The sequence below is a fragment of the Drosophila subpulchrella genome, chromosome X (assembly GCF_014743375.2).
Source record: "Drosophila subpulchrella strain 33 F10 #4 breed RU33 chromosome X, RU_Dsub_v1.1 Primary Assembly, whole genome shotgun sequence".
In the NCBI taxonomy this organism is placed as follows: domain Eukaryota; kingdom Metazoa; phylum Arthropoda; class Insecta; order Diptera; family Drosophilidae; genus Drosophila; species Drosophila subpulchrella.
The window spans coordinates 25,480,436-25,503,151 of record NC_050613.1 but is presented as its reverse complement, the minus strand read 5'-3'; the positions used below and the strand labels follow the sequence as shown (position 1 = coordinate 25,503,151).

Here is a 22,716-nt window from a genome sequence, read left to right as displayed (position 1 = left end):
GCGCGCAGACACGCGTAATTAAATGCAACAACAGAGGCGAGGTGGTAACGTCACTTCCCCCCCTCTTTACAACCCCCTCTTATTTTCCAGCCTCCAAAAACCCCTCCCCCTTTTTCAACCCCTTTCACCCCCCCCACTGCCATGTGTGTGACAATTTGCAACAAATCGTTGCGACATGCTGAATGCAGCCAACCAAGCGGACCACGCCCACAACTGAGGGCGGAAGTTCAGAGGGGTAGGGGGAGGGGGAGGGGGTGTTTGGGGGTTTGGTGACCCCCAGCAGTGGGCAGCCACAAACACACACACACTCACGCACCCCGACACACACTTACTTAGAAAACAGACAGACACATATGCCTCTAATGCGCTTTTGTCGTGCATTGTTAACATGCTGCGAAAAGAGAGAAAGGGGTGGTGAAATGGGGGTGAAAGGGGCTCTCCTAGGGGAGAGGGGGGGGGGTTACTGTCCAGGAGGAGCTACAAGATTTTCCAGAAGGCAGGGACACATCATCATCATCATCATAGCTGTCAACACGTTGACAAAACTCACAGCAGGGACAGGTAATGTGGAATAGGAATTGCACATTGCCCCCACTTTCACCAACCCCCCACCCCCCCCCCCTTTCACCAACCCCCCTTGGGGGCGCCCCTTGTGCCTTTTCCTGGTCACAGATGTGCTGCCACATTGACAAAGTTGTTGGCAGTTGCCAGGAGATTGAGTTGAGAAAAGACCCTGACAAAATGGGGGCGGAGATGGGGGAAAGCAGCTGCTTTGCATGCATTTTCCTTGGCTTCCGTTGGAACCCCTTCCGTAGGAACCCCTTCCGTTCCGCCGCTGTCTTTGCAGCAAATGTGTTGCTTCCGTCAATTTGCAAACCTTATCTGAGGCTCTCCAAGAGACGGCACCTTCAGCCACAGCACTGAGACAAAAATGGGATATAAAAAAAGGAAAATGGCACATAAACTAATTTTGTACACTGGCAAAAAACTTGCTTGAGCACAGAAGCAAAGCATTGCATTATAATAAAAATAGATTTCAAACAGAATTTTTTCGTTTAAAAAACATTTTTTTAAAAATCATAGCATACTGTTTTGGGCAGGGCTAAGCTTTGATGTTAATAAACCAGTTTTTAGTCAATTATTTCTTCCAGTGTACTTGGCACACTGTCACAAACTCCATATGACAGTCCGATCCTTTTGGCTGTCGCATTCGTGTCGAGGTTTTGTACAATTTCATGTTTAATTTCCATAATTTATTTATGTGTCCTACGCTGTATTGGATTCTCTGTGAGTGTGTGTGTGGTGGTGGGTGATGGGTGTGTGTGTGTGGGTGGTTAGGGGGTAAGGGGGTTCCCCTATGTGGGCTTAATGCCTAATCACAACTACCATCATCATCTAACCGAGATGCAGATAGATGCTTAGTCACTCTGACTATCTAAGTACGCACACATATAAATGCAGGCGTTTGGATATCGGTATCTGTGTGTGTGTGCATGGGTGTGGGTATCTATGTGTCACTGTGTATCTGTGTCTCTGTGTGCGTGTGTAATTGGCACTCACGTAGCCATTGATTGGCAAGATTTGTTGAAAGCTCCCTGAAAACCCCCCAAAAACCAAATTGAACGCAAAACCAAAGTTGGACAACCATTTATGTGGGCATGTAGGTGTGTGTGTGTGTTTTTGCGGGTGTATCTCTCTATATGTGAGTGTGTGTGTTCTTTGCCAAATGGCAAATTAGTCGAATGAGTATGCCATTTGGCAAAAGAAAATCAAAGGAGACATTTACTTAGCGTGAGGTTAACCATTTGCATTTAGCTACAGCCTTTTATTGGCCTAAAGTGTTTACTTTTTGGGCTTCATTTATAGTGGTGGGTAATTTATAGCATTATATTGTAAAGCCGTACCTCATCTTGCATTTTAAAAAAGACAACACTACGTATGAGTGATATTTTAGATATGTAATAAATTTATTTATTTTCTAAAATATTTGTAAAAGTTGGCATTCCTTTTGTTTATGCTTTCTCCTTTTGAAAACGTATTTTAATTAATAATATACAATATTATAATAAACTTTTTTTCTTTTTACCAAAAAAAAATAACACAACACCACGTATGCGTGATATTTTAAATATTTATTACAATTTATTTTTCCCAAAAATATTTTTTGTCTAAATTTTTCTCTTTGACAGACAAAAGTTCACTTAAATTCTGAGAAATAGAACTTTAAGAATTTTAATTTAAATTAGCATGTGATATCTTCAAGTTGCGCCTCGCCCAAAACTTCTACAAATATTCCAGTTGTGTTATCTTACTTTTAAGATTTTTTTTTCCGGTAGCTTTGCTTTTCATTTCATTCTGTTGTTTTCGTTTTTCGTGTTTTTCGCTCGAATTTGCATGCATAAATATTTCAAAAGCGCGCTCCAATCTCGGCCAACAAAACAAAACGTTTGCACTTGGACTCCTTACAACAATTGCCACGCCCCCTGAAAAAAAGAGGGGCGAATGGGGGGGGGGGGGGGGGGGTGGGTTCAGGTGTTTCCCGCATACCTCTAATATGGCATTTGATGGTTGGCTTTCGTGGAAAATCCGGGGAAAATGGGAAAGCCAGAGCCTCGCTTAAAAATGCCCGACAAATGCGGGTACAAATGAAATGAAAGTTCAAGCAGAATGAGATTTCACAGCACGCACATATAGTACACAACATACCGCAACGTTTTGTTTTGTTTTGTGCGAATTTTCAATTATTTTTTACTATGCTAACTTTGCACTAACAATGGGCCCAAAAAGGGGGGGCCAAAAGGGGGCGAGGAGACACCGGAAGGCGGCAAAAACATAAAATGAACTTACAGTCACGGCACGGACTGTTAATTGGCTTTCGGGTTCCGGTGGAGTGGGCGGGGGTTTTTGAAATTAGGGGCATTTTCTCATAAATACCTGCAATTCAAAATCTGGCGAATTGTTCGCGCCATCAATCAATTCGCGGGATTCTAATATAATCATTTAACAATGAATCACATTTTAATGATTACCGACTGACTACCATAAATATAGGGTTCACTTCATAAGCTCATGGATTCATTGGTTTGTAGATAATATAATAACTAGACGTGGGATTATATCTGAAATTAGTTTTTAATATCCGATTTCCAGTAATACTTGATTGGTTAAAAGTTGTTTTCTTAAAATTATGAAACATATTATGGTTTTAGACAAAAATAAGTTTAACCATAAGAATTTTGCGGGTAAACGCAAGCTTAAGAATGGATTTCATATATTTATAATCTGAAGTCAAATCATGAAACTATCGTAACTTATTGTTTTTTTAAATTTTATTCATTCTTAGATTTAAATTCAATTTTTTTACCTCAAGGTATTGATTGTTTACAAAATGAAAATAGTTATATTTTTAATCCCTCAGCTCTTGGGTTTTGACAGCGATCTAAGCTTTTACAATATTTTAAAATACTTCATCCCCTTTTCCGACTTTAACACTAAGCCCTTTCGGGGGCCGGGGGCGTGTCTCATAAATACCGCCCTAAATGCGCTCACATCCGGTCCTCGACAAACTCAAAAGAGGGGCAGGTGTTTTTCCCCCTGGAAAATCCCCGCTAGCGACCTGAAAAGCCTTTGCTTCAGCCCGATCCGGAGTTGGGTGTCAGAAATGTGTTATTTCCAACACTATTTAATAGCGCAGCAACAACAGCGAAAGCAATTTCTAAACCCCCCCCCCTCCACTCACTTTTCCCCGCAGTTTTCCCTCAGTTTTGCCATCATTCCCATGCAAGAAAATTGAATTCAATTTTTCCCCTCGCTCCTGCTTAATGCGTTCGTTTGCTATTAACTTGGCCAACAGCTCCTTGTTTTTGTTTTTGTTACTCGCGTAGTTTGGCATGTGACATCATATGGCAGCAAGACTTTGAGTCACTTGCTAATACCTGTTTTTAACACGCTTTGATTAGACAGCAACTGATTAAATTTATGTTGGGCAAAACAAAACCACTACATAAGGATATATAATTTTTGACAATATAAAATCAAAAGGAAAGTAATCAATCTGCATTAAAAATAGAAATAAGTTGGGAGCCACCAAAAAATATACAATATTTTATAAAGCTTTCAAATGTTTGTAAATGTTTAAGAAAAGGCCTGGAAAATTGGTTTATTAGCATTTAACTGCTTAAAAAAACACGAAAAAAGTAGATTAATTTATATAAAAAAAAAGTTATTGGTTGTTTTTAGGTATGTATTATCTTTTAAAAATAATTAAAATTCATCAAGAAATGTTGCACATTCAAAACTCATTTTTTAAGTAACTTTTTGGCCATGACTTTCCCATTTAAATGACATTATTTTTGGCTTTTTATTGTTAAGTTTTTTCATTTATTTATTTTAGTATTGCCATATTTCTTGTTAGAACGAATTGGGCATACCCTTGAATGGCCACAGGTGTAGGGTGTTAAACAAGAAACTCATTTGCCGTCGCTCACTTCCCCCACTTCACACTAGAAAGAAAGGAGAGGCAAAGAGCACGAACTGAAAGTTTCTGGTGCCCACTCCCCCTGCTTTCTCCCCCTGCTTTCTCCCCCTGCTTTCTCCACCCGCCCCTTTCTCCACTCATTTCCCCCTGCAACAGCAACAATCGCGACTTTCATTGCATTCTGTGTCAAGGATCTCTTTGCTCCATTTTTATACCCGTTACTCGTAGAGTAAAAGGGTATACTAGATTCGTCGGAAAGTATGTAACAGGCAGAAGGAAGCGTTTCCGACCCCATAAAGTATATATATTCTTGATCAGGATCACTAGCCGAGTCGATCTAGCCATGTCCGTCTGTCCGTCTGTCCGTCTGTCCGTCTGTCCGTCTGTCCGTCTGTCCGTCTGTCCGTCTGTCTGTCCGTCCGGATGAACGCTGAGATCTTGGAAACTATAAGAGCTAGGCTATTGAGATTAGGCGTGCAGATTCCTGAGCTTCTTACGCAGCGCAAGTTTGTTTCAGCAGAGTGCCACGCCCACTCTAACGCCCACAAACCGCCCAAAACTGTGGCTCCTGCAGTTTTCATGCTAGAATAAAAATTTTAACTGAAATGTATTATTCTCATCAATACCTATCGATTGACCCAAATAAAGTTTGCCACGCCCACTTTTACGCCCACAAACCGCCCACAAACTTCAAAAAATCGTAAATATGAACGCGGATATCTCGGAAAATATCAAAGATAAGTAAATGGGATTTCAGATTTAGATTCCGTAGGCTTGAGCGCAGCGCAAATTTGTCACGCGAATATGCCACGCCCACTCTAACGCCCACAAACCGCCCAAGCCTGTGGCGCCCACAATTTCCATGCTAGATAAAAAATTTTAACTGAAATGTATTGGTCTTGTCAATACCTATCGATTGATTCAAAAAAAACTTTGCCACGCCCACTCTAACGCCCACAACGCTTAAATCTGTCTACCGCCGGTAGGTGGCGCATTTCAATCTCGCTTTGCTGCTTGCATATCTCCATTTTCCTTTGGTCCCTTTAGCTGAGTAACGGGTATCTCATAGTCGAGGTACTCGACTATAGCGTTCTTCCTTGTTTTTCTCTTGTTTTGTCTCCAGTTTGCCGCCCACTGTTACTCCACTGTCTCCCTCTCTTTCCCCCGCCGCTCGTCCCCTCTCTTTCTTTCGCCACCCCCCAACTCCCCTGCTTTCTCCCTCCGATTTGCATTTAAAGGAAAAATAGTTTTGTTTTAACAAAAACAACAGCAATCGGTGCATTATCATGAACTGGGCACTGAAATTTAAGAGTATCCCTCGGAACGCACTATCGTTATTGGATGCACTGAGAAAAAAGCTGGACTATAATGAGTGTCATTAAATATTAATAAACAAAATTGGTTTTGAACTCTATATCTTGTTCTAAAACTTTCGTAATGCATTTTTAAGGAATTTTAAGAATGAAAACGTGTTGAAAAGCAATGATTTCAAGTAAATTTCTTAATATTGTTATAGCACCCAATACTTATTTCCTATAAAAAGCCTGCATATTTTATAATATAAGTAGCCATATAATATAAAAGGTTTAAATATATTGAGTGCCATTAAATATTAATAAACAAATTTGGTATTTAGCTTGATATCTTTTTCTAAAACTTTCGTAATGGATTTCTAAGGAATTTTAAGAATGAAAACGTGTTGATGAACAATCCTTATATGATTTCAAATACATTTTTTAACATTATTATAGCACCCAGTACCTATTTCCTATAAAAAGCCAGCATATTTTATAATATAATTAGCCATATAATATTGAAGGTTTCAATATATTTAAATAATATTAAGTACATTTTACAATTTATCAAAATAAAATCCGACTTTAGCCAACTTTTTTTTAGGTCCCAACATAAATTGCGCCCTTAGCATAATGTCTTAACCCACTAGGTGCACTGTAATACCTTAACCCACTTGGCATTACTATTGTTGCTGCTATTATGGCCATGCCATAAATATGCATAAAAATGTCGACTCGAGTTTGAGTTTGGTTATTGCATTCTGCATTTTGCAGTAAGCCACAAATGGAACTTAACTTTTATTGCACTGCCCCCCCCCCCCCTTGGACACCCCCCTTTTGACCCCCCTTTGAGCCCCCATTTGACACCCCTGGAAAAGCGCCCACACCCCAACTAATGTTTCCATTTAGTTTTGCCCATGTGTTCAGATAGAATCGTTGCCATATTATGATGTTATGCATCGAAATGCAGTCGAACCAAAGGGTTTTTAGGGTGCCAGTAATGGGGAAAATGGGAATGGGGGGCATATAGTAAAGTATTTTGTATATTGCCCACAAAGGGTGGTTGTCATTTCACTATAGTTATAGTGGAAAATGGTGGGAAAATGGGGGGAAAATGGGAAATGCAACTAAGGAGCCGCCTCGAGCATTGCATGACAAACGAAGCGACACATGAAAAGTGGCTGCTAGTCAGTAAACTTGGCGGAAAAGCAGTCAAAATTTTGGAGGGAAACGGCTAGCGGTTGGCGGGAAAATGGAAAATGGAAAAGGGAAAAAGTTAAACGGGTAAAGGTAAACCGCTCTCGATTTGCATGCAAACAAACTCAGGTAAAAGGCGACGGACGAAGTGCATAAGTTTGCAATTTACTCGAAAGTTTATGAACTGCCTGCGGGGGCACTCGCTTTTCCCGCTTTCCCCGATTTTCCCCGATTTTCCCGCTCGTGTGGCATGGCCCCTTGCATATTTATAGATAACGATGTACAAAAATTCCACAAATTTCTATATGCTTATGCTTACTATAAATTTTCTTGGCCCTTTAACCCTTTGTTCATTTGCATTTTGTTTGTGCAGTTTGGTAAATATCAATACTGCTGTGGGCTAAATACAATGGAAAGCATTTCGAAAGCAAAATGGAAAATGTGTTTTTAAGAAAATACAATATTATAAATTCTAAATTTTATTTTTTTTTTCAATTATTGAGTTACAAAAAGTGTAACTTTTGGTCAAATATCAAAGGTTCATAGGCCAAACTTATGACAGCTCTTACAATTTAAATCAATTATCGAATCAAAATGCCTAAGTGAAAACGCTCTACTGTCAAAGCATTTCGGCACTTGTGAATGTCCAGTGCTTCCTCTTTCCGCTTTTCCGCTTTTCCACATTTAAATATTTCAATTAATATTTTAAGAAGCATTTTCTCCGGCAGTCAAATAATTCAATTCAGTTTTCCTGCCCCGCTGCCCCGTTTTCCTTGGCTCTTCAATTTTATTTTCAATTTTCAATTTTCATTTCGTTTTGTGACATTTTACAAATGGCCGCAAGATGGCGCTGCATCAAGATGGAAAACCAGCAAGAAGAAGAAGAAGAGGATGAACTAGTGTGTATGTATGAGTAAGGAAAACTAAAAGCGCAATTTAAGTGGAATTTTGTTATTATTTTCGGCTTTTGTTTTGTTTTTCGGTTTACTATTTTCCTATTTTTTTTTTTTTTTTTTGTGTGTCGGTATGGGCCGGGATTAAAAGGAAGGAGATTGCCATTGTCACAGAAAATTTCTTAAATGTTTTGAATATTTTATGATGGCAAAATCTGCAACCGGCAGAGCAGAGCAACAATGGCGATAGCCGAAAACAATGGCCAAAGGACTGTAAATCCTTTTCTGCCCCGCTTTTGGTAGTGTTGCTGTTTGTGTTTCCAGTTTCCAGCTACCAGCTTCCAGCCTTCGGTTTTCGGGGCCTCAACAAAATATTCATGGGAATAATATGCTTTTAATTAAGGCATTCTTTTTCGCCCACAGCTCTGAGCCATTTCATTTTATTTCCATTTAATTCGCATTTGTTTATTTGGATCGCCTGCAATTGACATTCGTCCAGGAGTTGCCACAGGGTTTTTCCAGCTCAAAAAGTGGGTTTCCCATTTGCATATCAAGGGGGCGGGATTATCGCCACGATTTAAAGGGAAATACAGACAAATATTTTTGTAAAAAAGGGTTCTTCAGCCGGTTTTATAAAACAAAACGTTTGCTTTTCCTAGATGAGTATTTTTTATATTTTACTTTTATAGCTATTTAAAGTTCCAACTAATTTTGTATATATTTCTTTTTCTTTCCAGGTAAACACAAACACAATGCCAAGAAATATTTATTTACAATGCCAGGTGAACTGATATCATATTTTATTCCTGATAAACACTTAGTTTTTGGAAAAACTAACCCAAAAAAATTATATAATAACATAGCTATGGAGTTTTTCTTTAAGTTCTGCAATTTGCATGAGCACATATTTTAAAATGCATTTTCCTGGGATATTTATCAAAGATTCCCACTACCACAACATCACCCATTCCATCTCGATTAATTCTTTTTTTTGCAAGGGAACAGCTTTTCTCGAGCTATTTGGCAGGTGGCACAAACCTCGATGACTGATCGGCGGCCATTTCCAGCGGCGGAAGTGAAAAATAATGCATGGTGCGGCAAAGTGGCGCATTTAATATTTCCGCCCCACTAAACCCCCATAAAGCCACCACCCATGCATCAAAGGGGGGTGAAACTTAGGTTGGCCCCGCTAAAAATCCGCCTTTAAAATGGCTTGCATTTCGATGGTGCAACATGGCGTATACTTTATATAAAAGTACCTCAAAGTATGCAACGAAAAATTCAAATAAATTGTTGCCTACATAAAATAATATAACATTTTAAAATGGTAGTAGAGAAATTAGGTGTTCTACTGTTAAAACCCCCCAACACAGCTTTAGCCACTATATTTTGTCCAGTGTAGCTGCCATGACTTCACATGGATAGGGCTAAATTGTGGGCGACTGCATTGCAAATTTGGCTGTGTGCTGGTGACCCTAAATCACTGGCCACGACTGTGCGGCCAGCGACACTTGCTGGCAATTGTTGTCCACCCCCCCCCAAACCCCTTTAACCCTTTATCCCTCAACCCCAAACCCCAAACCCCTTTCCTTTAACACTGCTGCAGTCATCGATTATTAACAGAGAAAGGCGATGAGAAAGGGAGGAATGGGCTGAGGACCTCGAATGGGTTAAAAGGGGCAATGGCAGTGTAGTGGAGGGTTAACGCTTCCACATTTGGCTGCGATTGACCAACGACACCCGAGGGGCTTGAACTCCGCCCCAAACCCCTTACCGCACTTTTCCGCCCACGCCCATGGCTGATTTTTTTTGCCTTTAAAGTTTAAAGTTTTCCCTTTAGGCCATCAATTGCTGGCAATTAAAAGCCGAAATGCATTTTCCAATAATGCTGGCATGCAACGCGATTCGGAACCCTTAACCCTCCGCCCTCCAATCCTTAACCCCTGGCCGCAACGCCCATTGTTTTGGGGGGGGGGGGGGGGGGAGGGGGCGGGGCCGACGAAATTGTTTGGCATCGTTTGGCCTAATGCTAATTTCGCGCCGTCTGCCACCATAAACAACATCGGGGCTGGTCACACCAACTGCCCCTTGGCCCCTTGGCCCCCTGACCCCTTGACCCCATCGCCAGCGTAACCTCTTAACCCCCTGACGGCCAGCCCACTTTTTGTCCCCTGGTTCGGAGTGCGCGTGATTTCATTTTGAACGCGCTTCAAATTCAAATTAATGCGACACAAATGTTGCACAGTAGGGAAATGGCGGGTGGAAAAGCAGGAAAAGCTGAGAGAAAAATAAAGAGGAAAAAAGGAAAAGCCACTGCCCTTTTCACCTTAAACGATAGAAAAATCCATTGAGCTTTAATTAAATTCGGGATGTTCAATAAGGATGCCTTGTTTCTGGTGCTTTCATAATGGTTAAATAGGTAACTTAGTATTTTTTTAAAATAGTAATTACCCCTGAAATCGAAGCAAAAATATAATTTCTCTTCCTTATGACCCTCTGCCATTTTCTGCGCCACATAAAGAAAATACCCCAATTTGCAATTACCTTTGTCCTCCATTACATGACAACAGCCCCTTATTTTCAAGGTCATTAAGCATTATCCACATCAAGATCAGAGCACCGTGCTTATGGCCACTCAAAGTTACTCCAGCGCTTCCTTGAATTCCTCTGCATTTTGTATGCCAGGTTGCATTCAACTGCGAATCGAGTCAATGCCATTGTCCTTTGGGGCAGGACAAAAGGATTTTCACTAACAACAAGGCAGCAGGCGGATGGTAAAGGGGGAGGGGCAAGGAAAAGGCGGCGGGAAAGAAAGCCATAATAAAGCCAAAGAACAACACGAACAAAAAAAGAAAAGCAGAACCGGGCGTGGGAAAATCCTTTTGTGTCAACTTTAAAGCTGAGCCCTGGGAAAAAATAACGAGTGTTGGGAAATGCATAGAAAAGAAATATTTATCGAACGTAATGTTAACCTTAAAAACACCCAAGTATTGCAGTAACTAAGGTTTTCCAGGAGTTGGATGAATCAGCTGAAAATCTAAAACCTTTAATAAAAAATTAGCTTCAACTTTTACAATTTTATATTCTTATTACATTTAACATAAGTATTTTTTTACAAATAGTTTGTACATTTTAATCTTTTCAGTATCCAAAACATATAGAAAATCTTTAAAACCAAATATTTTTCCTAAATATTAAGCATACGCACTGTAATCAGAGTATCTTGCTTTACTGAAGGCCCCTTTGTAAATCCAATAATATCTCATTTAATAATTCTCATCCCATTTTGTAAATTTGCATTTTAAGCATCTAAAAACAACTCAGGAAAGAGACGACAACCCCAATATCTCTATCCCACTCGGTCGCACATTAAAGTTGTGCCAAAGTTGTGTGTTTTTTAACTGTCGCAAAAATCTCGGTGACTGAGTTTTCTTTGATTTTTTCATTTTTGTTTTTGAAGCTGTGCTTTTAGCACGTTATTCCCTATGCCCGTCTCTTTTTCCCGTGTCTATCTCGCTCTATTTGTTTGGGGAACGTGCCGAGGAGCAGAAAGAGACAGGTAGAGCGGAGGAGAGCGAGAGGGGGCGAAAAAGAAAGCAGGCTGGCGCGCATTTTGGCAGGCATTAATTTCTCCCGTGTGTCACATAGCGGGAATTCCCCTTCTCCCACTTTATATCTATATTTTTTTTATTTTGCTTTTGAAGCTGGCAAATATTTGTGAAAATAGCTAGAAAAAAATAGTTTAAGCAAAGTAAACACGAATTTTAGAATACGAAAGAAGGAAATGCAAGCTAGTTGTTTGGTTAGGAGTTTTTAAAATACTAAAGCACTTAACTATTAATAAAAAAAACATTCGATAAATATGCCTAAAATAAATAGCTAATAAAACAAAATTTTTCGCACACGAATAATATTTAAAGAAAGAAATGTATAACATTTAAAATATTTTATAGATTATAAATATGCTTAAAATAAATAGCTTATAAAATTGTGTTTTACGCACACACATAATATTTGAGGAAAGAAATGTATAACATTTAAAATATAGATTTTTATAGATTTGAAATATGCTTAAAATAAATAGCTAATAAAATTGTATTATTCGCACACAAATAATATTTAAGGAAAGAAATGTTTATCATTTAAAATAATTTTTAGATTTGAAATACATTTATTATCATTATATTATATACTGGTTGTGGAAAAGCCTTAAAAAATAGCTAGGACTGGCTATAAAATAGCCATGTTGGCCGCTCTATTGGTTGTTATTGTCTATCACTTTATACTTCAGTAGTTGTTGTTACTTGTGTTTGTTGCTTGAGCTTGTTTAAATTTTGTTTGTTGTTTTTTCACTCGTTTTAGTTATTGGTGTTTTTGGTTGCACAACGTGGTTATGGAGTCACTTTTCTCAGATTTTCAGACTCTCAGTTTCCCAGCTTGGCTGCAATGTCACGTACAAATCTTTCGCCCGCTTTTCCCGCCCAGATTTTCACCCACTTAGTACCCCTTTTCCTCCATTAAGCCCCGTATTGACAAACAAATTAAGCCAGCATTGATAGAGGTTTTTAGCACATTTTATGCGGGATGTTTCTAAAAATAATTAAAGAAAATTGCACACTCTCTATGGCTTATGGTTTTCCGGGATCCATAAAATAATATCTTGATATGCTATTTAATTTACATGATCATTAAAATTAATCTTATAAAAATACTTAATATTGCAAAGTTTAGTTTTACCGGGATCCATAAAATAATATCTTGATATGCTGTTTAATTTACATGATCATTAAAATTAATCTTATAACAATGTCCAGGATTGGGAACATCCCTTTACTTTGTTTTTCACCATTTTTCTGATACTCTTAAGGTTCGAAATTTACGTACTGCTTGTTTGTATGCCATTCATTATGCCAGCTTTTCGGATCCCAGGGATTATTATTAATATCTGCACTGGTCGTGTTCCGGATATGGTTCGTGGATCCGGGATTCTGGATCCCGAATGAAAGTCCTTTGAAGTACTTTTCGCCCTTGTTTTGCTCATTGAATGTGCGTAAGGTCATCAAATATAAATTGCGGGTGTCTGCGCCTCCTGCGTGTGTGTGTATTTGTGTGTGTTTTTGACCTGCAGCTGACGGCTGCAAGTGCGAGGGGCGCTTCATTAGTTATTATTAAGATAAAATATTTTGTTTTTATTTCAATATTCTTCAAGAACATAGAAACATTTAATTGGAATTGTACATAACGATTTATTTATAAAATAAGAAACCCAGATAAAAGTATATTTGTTTTAATTTTTGAAGTTCCCTAAAAAGCATGCTGTAAAAAAGGCAATATTATAAAAATAATTATCATATTTAGAACTCCTTGCCCTCCCCTCGCTGTCCGTTGGCTGTTTACTTTGCCCGCCGGCTGTGACGTCGTCGTCAACGTCATCGTCCGCATCGGTGGTCCACATGTCATGGGGCAGGGGCAGGGGCAGGGGCAGGGACGCGGGATTCTGGGACGCAGGATCCATGGGATCCATCCATTGGCTTGTTGCCGTGGTCGCATTAACCCTTCACAGCCGTTGCGGGTCGCCGGCGTCGTCGCCCACGTCAGCGCTAAAAATAATAGGCCGCCTGTGTGCATACAAATGAGTCCCAGGAAAGGGACGGGCAGCACTGAGAAAAATTGGAACCTAATTTAAATAATTCTTTCCATTTTATAAGCAAGTCTTTTTTGGGCCGCTATATAAAATTTAAGTCATTTTTTTCTGTTAAAAAAAAGAAATATTCTCCCACATTACTAATTAAGTTACTTTAAATTTAAAAAAAATTTCGAAAAAAAATTTTTTTTTATTTTTTTAAAGTTTTTTGTATATTTTTTGTTATTGGCAATGAAATTAAAGTGATACCTCAACAAAAATACATAAAAGTATTTGGTAAACTGTGTAGATAATCCCCTATTGCCTCATAAATATCATAATAACCCCCTAAAATAATTAAAAAATTGTTTAATACCATTCTGAAGTCTTAACTTTTTTTATGACCTCTTCGTTTTGAAAATGTCATTTTTTCTGTGTGACTTTTGGGAGGGATAGGTGGATGGCCTGGAGTTTGGGCTGGTGGTTGGCTTCGAGCATGCAATTATGCCAGCTGCCCCTCCTGCCCCACGCCCCTGTTCCGACCCCCCCTCCCCAACCGTACGCCCTTTTCTTTTATGGCCATGCTCTGGCGCCTGTGTGTCTGAGTTTTTGCCTTTTTATTGCAACTATTTGCATGACAGCGTATAATAATTTACTCGTTAAAAAAAGAATCTCACTTTGGTGGCATAATTAACGGCATCTCTGCTGAAGCCCCTCTTTTCATGCTGTTGTTGTTGTTGTTGTTTCATTTTGGCCAAGTTGCATTTGGTTGTTGGCCTTTTTTTTTGGGCCCGTTGTCTGTTTGTTCTTGTCCCCCACTGATGCATTTATTTGCTTATTTATATTTGTATTTATTTAATTTCTTTTGCTCCTTGGCCTTTGTTTGCCGTTTGCCGGCCAGGTTATGCTGCATAAATATTTAATTTATTTCCATTTATACGCCTCATACAGAAATAAATTATTATTATGCTGCTTCGTTTACATGCTCTTTTTTTTTGCGAAATACTTTCGCATGCATTGAGAGCACATCGGTATTTGTTTGATATTTATCTTTATTTTTTTGCATTGTTTTTTTTCACCGATTCGTTGTTGCATTTTGAAATTTATCACATTTAATACGAGGAAAATTTGTCATGTGATTTAGTGTCACGAATTTATTTATAAGTTAATGCCGGAATATGCATTTTATGGCGCATTTCGCAGCGCAATTAATTATTTATATAAAATTATAAATTAATCACTAACTGCCACGCCCTTCGGCGCCCCTTCGAGGCACGTACGAAATCGCATTACTGGTCACGGGGGGGTTAAGCGGCTGTGGTCATCGATATATGGCTGTTTGCTGGGGAAATTTGTGGGATAGTCTCTCGAGAAGGTACGACATTTAAAATAATTTAATGATGGCAAAAACAGCAGAACATAAAACTTTCTTAATCCTAAAAAATATAATAAGTATTGATATCGTTGGGCTTAGCACATAACCATAATCATTTTCGATAAATATCGGTAGCGATCCATTAAACTCCCACCTCTAGGAAAACAGCGCTTAAGAAATTTTAATGCGCTGAATGGGAAATCAAAGGCAAACATTGTAAACTGAGACGTGCCCCGATGCGAATGTCCGCAACAATTTGCCGGACATTATGAGGCGGCTTCATCGCTTTCGCATTACTCTTGCCATTTTCCATTTTCCGGCTGAATGTAGCGGCTCTTCGGAGTTTTCTTTTTCCCGGTGCCTCAGCCAAGGCATATTGGCCTTAAGAATCTTTCAGTTTGCAAGTTCCTTTTAATACTTATAAAGATTAAGAATCTATTAAATTACTTTATAATATATTTATTTATCAACATTTAAAATTTAGGTATGTTTTCTTTACTACTCACTAACTAGAGAAGTCTTAAAATGTATTATATTTTAATATATTTCTTAAATTTATTATAACACTTCTTTATGTCCTATTTTTCTTACATTTTCTTTATCTATTATCTACTAATTAATAATCTATTAAATTACTTAACAACATGTTTATTTATCAACATTTAAAATTTTGGTTGGTTTCCTTTACTACTTACTTAATTAGAGAAGTGCATTATATTTTAATATGTTTCCTAAATTTATTATAGCACTTCTTTAGGTATTATTTTTTTTTTATATATTCTTTATCTATTATCTATTAAATAATAATTTTACATCAGTAGTTAAATATATTCTTTTCCTTAAATATAATTACCCCACAGTTTTTAGGGCATTCCCATGTTCGTCACTTTTCCACTTGCCATTACTTTATTCTCTTTGGCTTCGTCTGCTTTTTTGGCCCCGCTTCCTTTATGACTGCCAAATGCACTCTCCACATGACCAAACTGCCTTAAGCCCCCCTTTCCCCACCCCTGCCATTATTCAAAAAATCCCAAAAAGGGGGGGGGGGGGGGGGGGGGGGGGGCAGAAAAAAGAGGGGGGGCGGGGAAGAATCGTTTGGAGTTTGAAAAGCTGTTGCCAGTTATTGTCTGGCCCTCAAATGTATGCTTTGTGGCTGTGTGCGACTGGAGATATATATACTGGGTATCTGTATCTCTGGGTAGTATCCATATCCATAAACCCCCCCCCCCCCCCCCCCCCCCTTCTCCCAGGGGCTCGCTTTTAGCCAGTGGCTCAGCCATCAATAAATAATAAATTGCCTATAAAAACTGATAAATTCATTGATGAATCTTCGAGGGAGTCGGAAAACTCTGCTCCGCAGTTTCCATAACGCGTTTGTCTGACTGCCATATTTGCGGCCACGCCCACTACCGATTTTCCCCTCCTTAAGTGAGTAATGGAAATTCATGGTAATAAATGTATGGATAAAAAGGCGTAGGGGTTGGGATTCCAAATGCGGCTTGCACTTTTTGGTGGCATCAGTTTGGGACTCTGCCCCCCTGAAATATATCTCCCGTTTAACCCACCGAAGCCATGGTCATGGACACATGTGCACCCAGAAAAAAGGTCCTATTTTATAGCAACTTTTTTGTAATTCAACAAAAAATATGTCTTAAAATTCTACAAATATTTTATGTTACATTTAAATTAGTGAAATTTAAAGAAATATATGTTTAATTAAGCCAAACTTTAGGATTATATACAAGATATGTGTTTTTTGGTATATAAGTTTATTTTTTTAGGGTCACCCAATTTTTCTCTCTGCTCGCTTATCGCTTATCTTATGGTTTAAGAGGGTGTGAAATAATAGTAAGCCATCCATTCATGGCATACTTAGAACAGAAATACACATTCCATTTTGATGTGGCCCAAATCTTTTTTGTTCTGTCAAAATGTAAACATTGATTTATGCTTGTTCTCGGCAAAAATTCAACAGCATTCAGCTTTTGGGAAACGAGAGCAGGAATTGGGTTTCAGTCACTTTGGAGCTTTATTAGGCTAAAAATCAAAAACCCCAAAAAGGGTCCCAGGAACAATGAAGTGATTGAAAACTCACAATTTCCATTGGCCAGAAACCCGATTGTTTTTTCACCTGTCTGAGCTTAAGAAGATTACAAATCTGTTGTTAAACTACTTAAGGTCCAATACAAAATTGATGTAAACAGGGGTTTTTTCAATCTTCTAGAAAACACACTTGCCAAATAAGCTGTTTTGTTTTTGTAATTCTCCTAGAATTCATAGCACTTTACTGGGGCTTAATCCCCCACAAAAGTTGGTTACCAAAGGCTTATTTGAACTTTAGTAAAGTTAGAGTATATTATTCGAATACAGCTGATTTTCAACCTGTATTAAAGTGTACTTCCGGTTGCTTATTTTGTTTATTTATATTTTTGGCGCGTGGTAAATGCCTGAACCATCCATCTCTTCGTCCAGCCAACCATTCATCTATTTTTGATTTACCCCCATCCAAAAGTGCTGCAAAGGAAAATCGCAGACAAACATTATTTCCTGGCCGGTCCTTTTGTTTGGCTATTTTTTTTCCCAGCCAGCTTTTTGTTAAATGTAATTTTAAGTGACGTCGCCAAAGTTGAGACGTGACAAAATTACAAAATATTTTGTAAGCCCTCAAAAACCGTTGATGCTGCTGCCAGGAAAATGGGGAAATGGTAGCAGGACATGGCCATAACATGGCCCATAACAATAAAAACAAATAGAAGCAGCAACAGCAACATAATACTTAATAACGTGCATTTTGATGTTGTCGCGGTTGATGGGAGGACAGGAATTTCCCGAGCTTGGAGTTGGATTTTGGTTCGGATAAGGAGGGATCAGTGGGGGAATCCCCGCCCCGTGTCATTATCCCCATTTCCGGAACAACTTTTGTGCGGGCACATCAAAGGCAGTCTCTCCTTTTATTTTCTGGCAACTTGGACACCAAAATAGTTTTCCTGGCAGCCAAAAACTATTCCAAGAGGCTTCTTCCACAACAAAGTGGCGAACAAACGAAGTAAGAAAAGTTCCCAAAACAGATGCGGGACAAGTCCTTGGACAGTGGTTGAGAAACTATTCGAATAAATAACATTTCAAAATAATTAGAAAATAAATATTAGTATTATCTAACAGATGGTATTATTAAAAGGAAACAAATATTTAAATATTTATTAATCTGAACCACTTTATAAAGTAAAGACCTTATAAAACAGGACGATAAATCTAAAAAAAAACTAAATATGGAAATTATATTTGTCCTTGGACAGTGAAAATATTTTTCCAAAAACATTTTTAGAAAAGAAATACGAAAATATTTGAATATTTATTCATCTTAACTACTAAATAAAAGAAAGTCCTTATAAAAGGGAAAGATCAACTAGCAATTAAATTTAAAAAAAAGCCAAATTCGTAAATAATATTTTATGTCCTACAATATGTTGTAAAGTATTTAAATAATAATAAAATATATTTTCATTTACTTTTGCTCCACTGTGGGCAGTCCGTCGCAACGTTGGCATTTCCCCAATTATTATTATTATTACTGTTATTATTTGAGCAACATAATGCATGAATGAAAGGTTTCACACTGCACAATTATATGGAGGGAATCCCCCGAAATGCGAATGTGAATTATACCCAGTGATAAAACACGACTCCGTTTTCATTTCGTGGCAAGGCATGCGTACTTAAAATCGCAATGAATTGCTGGAAAAACAGGGGCGTGGCGGGAAAGAGGCGAAAAGGGGCGGTGGGCTTAACTCCGGTTGTCGTCTGTGGTTTGCTCTTATTATGGCTCAGAAGCGGCAAAAATGATTTCGACATGAATTGCCAAACGGAGAATGCACTCACTAATTAGATGCATAATTAGACATGGAGTTTTCGAGGTTATTTCAAAGGTGGTTGGGTGCGGGAAATGGGAGTGGTGAAAAGGTGTGGCCAACGCACAACTTTAAAGATTCAAGTGGCTAGTGAGTATGCAATTAATCTGTTTATGACAGAATATTCTAAAAACGTAAGACTTTAATAAAGGTTGTTTTTCAAATATTTAAATATGAATCATTTTGACTAAAATTAAATTAGAATTTATCAAAATCTTACAAAAGATGGAAATGTGGAAATATAAATTTCCATTCAATATCTATTCAATATCTTATTATTAAAATTAAAGACTACTATTTTAAACATAAATAAACGATTTTTAAATATTTAAAAATCAAATCTATAGAACTTTACAATGTAAATCATATGTTTTTTTGAACTCAAGCATTTTTAAATTTCTTTCTAGACCCTTACAAGTAGTTTCAAATTATTTTAGATTCCCCCTTTAGTTTGAAACCTTTTTCATTCCCGGGGCTTCTTTTGTTTTTGACAGGTTCTTTGTGCTGATTTCATTCCGCTCTCAAGTCAGTTTCAATTCCTGGTTTTAGTTTGTGCCAATTGTGTTAACTTCGCATCGAATCGGGCTTAATTGAAGTTCGGTTTCAACTTCCATCGAAGATGCGGCATTGCAGGATGCAGGTTGTAGGTTGCAGCTGTAGCAGGTGCAACCAAAGTCGAAAATGCGAAAAATACTGGGAACAAAGGGAGCTCGCAGTGGCCGCCTTTCTCCACTTTCTCTCACTTGGCCGCAGAAAGTTGGGCACGTGCAGAGTGCACGTAGCCGGAAACAAATGACATTGTCAGCGCCCTGGCCCCAAAAACTGAACAATCCTGCCCCTCGACCCCAAACGGACCCCCTTTTCTACCCGCCCCCCGCCACTGCCCCTGCTCCGCATCCTGCACCATTTTCCCCGTCGAGAAGAAATCCCAGCTAAGCATTTCCGGTCGCGTTCTGACTTGCCTGCTCCTTTTTCCTTGGCCTCTGCTGTTGCAGTTTTTCCTGCAGTTTTCCCCGCAGTTTTCCCCCCAGTTTTCCCCCCAGTTTTCCCCTCATATGTGTGTGTTTGTTTGGATCTGTGTGTGTGACAAGGCCATTAGCCGCGGCGGCTTTGACAGCCACAAAAGTTGAGGCGCATCCTTGCAGCTGCCATTTTATGACAGTCTTTTGTTGTCTGCAGGCGGGCTTCCCTTTTTCCCTTTTGGCCAAGCTCCCTTTTGGCCAAGCTCCTTTTGCAACACTCGAAAAAAGCGCATTCTCAGCTTGTTAATTAGCAGGAAAGCACTTCTAATTCGAGTAAATAGGAAAAGGAACAATAGCATTGCGCCGAAAATCACATTTTTAAATCATGTTTCTTGTAGATTTAACAGATTTAGTGTTATTTGCTTTGTTTGTTTAACTTTTAATGCTCGTATTAACAAAAACAAAGAACTAAAAATGATTTTAAAGAATTACCTTTTATTTATTTCAAACCCTATTTTATTTATTTCGTTAATAAGCAACCAAATATAAGTTAAGTACAGAAAAACAAAGAACTACAAGTGATTTAAGTAAATACATATTATTTACTTAAAACATTTTTAAAAATAATAAGAAATGATTTGTTTTTTGGAAAACTAATCCTTTTATTTTTTAAATTGATATCATATAAAACTTATATTTAAAATCGTAACTGTTTATTTGTTTTATTTAATTTTGGTTAACAGATAACATTTACTTTGGAAACAGTTTGTTTGGTTGGCTAATTATTATTATTAATTTTAATATTTCCAAAAATGATTCCAATATTATTTCGAAGTGCATTTGTTTGTTTTATTTAATTTTGGTTAACAGATAACTTTTACTTTGGAAACAGTTTTAAGAAATAACAAAAAATATTATGTTTTGGGGATTTTTCCCCAAAGAATTTCAGAAAAATATTTAGTGACTAATCATGGCTAATTTAATATTTCCAAAAATGCTTCCAATATTATTTCCAAGTGCACTTGGCAAATTGGCAGCTTGTTTACTGGCACTGCATTGGTTATTAGCAAAGTTACGGACCGACTTACGTATAAGTCCGATGACAAAGCGGCATTCACATGCCAATTAGTTCGACACAAGGGAGCCACTTACTGACTCGCTTTTCCCGCTTTTCCATGCATTTTCCAGGTGGCAGCCTGGGCAGCACAGGTGGCAGCGGCATCAATACCGAGTGTCCAACAGATTCGTTCCGCTGCAACAACGGCAAGTGCATCTCGCACCACTGGGTCTGCAATTACCAAAAGGACTGCGATGATGGCGAGGACGAGATGCAGTCGTGCCGTAAGTATTAACCATCCAACCAACCAGAAAGTCCACCGTTCTGTGGAAAGTTTGGGGGAAAAACCGTAATTAAAATATGAAATTATAGACAGTAATTAAGTGGGCCGTGCGATTCGCCGCCGAAGAAACCGGGGAAGTATTCAAGTACTCTGCGTTGGCGATTCGCTGAATGGTTTAATCGAATTCCACTCGAGCCATTATCCACAGGAATTTCCGAAATTAATTAAATCGAACGCGTGCTTGTTGAAGATCGGCATCTGATTATGGCAGAAAGTGCTCAATGAAAATGCATTCATGTTACTTTTTTGATTTTTTCAATTGACTCAAGATACGCGTTGACTTTTTGTTTTCTTTGGAGTAACTAGCTTTCGGAAAGTATAAATTATAATTTAAGAAAAACCCATTAAAAAATCAAAACAGATCTCCATATTTATTAAATATAATATAACGCTTAATGAAAATACTTAAATCTAATTTGAAGTAAAAAACCTTTTTAAAAAGATGTATATTTTGATTTTAAATAACGAAATTTTAAAAAGGGTCGTTTATAAATAGATATATTTCGTATCGAATTAAAAATTCAATACAAAATTCTACGTATTTAAAATTATAACCAAGTTGTTTGTATTTGCCAGTAAAATAGATCGTATTGAATGGCCATCAGTTTCTAAAAATCACAGGATAATATTCCAAACTTAATTTAATTTTAATTTTAAATCAATTACTTGTAACATATCCCTAACCAAAATTGCAGCCCCACCGGAATGCGAAACGCCCCAGCTGAACTGCGGGCAGTATGTGTTCAACAAGACCTATTGCATTCCCCCGCATTACCGTTGCGATATGATCGAGGATTGTGAGGATAAATCGGATGAGGCCCAGTGCAGTGAGTACCATACTTCAACTTTATCAATATATATAACTAAGCATCAGTTAGCCCCCATGCAATCTCAACGATTTCGAGAATTTTCTTGCTTTGAATGTAAATTTGTTGACTCCACAAATATTGGCTATCTCATCCACGTCCTCATCGAAATCCTTTCAAGAGGGTGGTGCCGTAACAATTTGCTAAGCAAAATGTTTGCATTTTATTATGCCAATTTTATTTATGCAAATTTCAACACAGAGATGTTACCGAAGACCGCAGTTCTTGTTTTCCCAACTAAATTACACAAGCGCACAAGTATACCAGAAATATGTACAGACAAAATACAAATACATACCTGCAGATGTATATGTATCTGAGAAGAAATATCTGTGAAATCCCCAAGGTAAAGGCCGCAAATTAGCGAGGAAAACTCAAGACGAACTCAGAAATGGATCAATTTGATGTGGGGCCATAAATCCTTTCCGTGGACCAGGGGGTAAGGGTGTAGGGTTAACCCTTTAGCTAGTGGAATTGATGATGGCCGGCCAAAGTTGTTTCCGTTGAGGGCTTCATGGATGGAATCGCAAATGAAGTTCAGTTTTGTTGAGTCGAGTAGAGGGCCCAAAAGCGATGAAAAGTAAGCAGTCTTTGAAATAAAACTCCACTGGGAACTTATGCGTATCTCAAATAAAATTGTAACGAAAAGTTGATCCTAGTTTAAGGAAAAGGTTTAAACGTAAAGTATAAGAGACTTCAGCCACAAACTCATAGACACAT

The 22,716-nt window shown here is 38.2% G+C and overlaps 1 protein-coding gene across 3 annotated transcripts in view; it reads left to right on the top strand.

Annotated features, from left to right (window-relative positions):
- LOC119555987 (low-density lipoprotein receptor-related protein 2) overlaps positions 1–22,716 on the top strand; it is a 164,323-nt gene that overhangs the window by 114,135 nt on the left and 27,472 nt on the right. For all 3 annotated transcript variants that reach the window (XM_037867718.1, XM_037867714.1, XM_037867717.1), the window contains exons 3-4: positions 20,919–21,071; positions 21,826–21,957. In XM_037867718.1, coding sequence (XP_037723646.1) covers positions 20,919–21,071; positions 21,826–21,957 — 285 coding nt within the window. The remainder of the gene's footprint in view (positions 1–20,918; positions 21,072–21,825; positions 21,958–22,716) is intronic.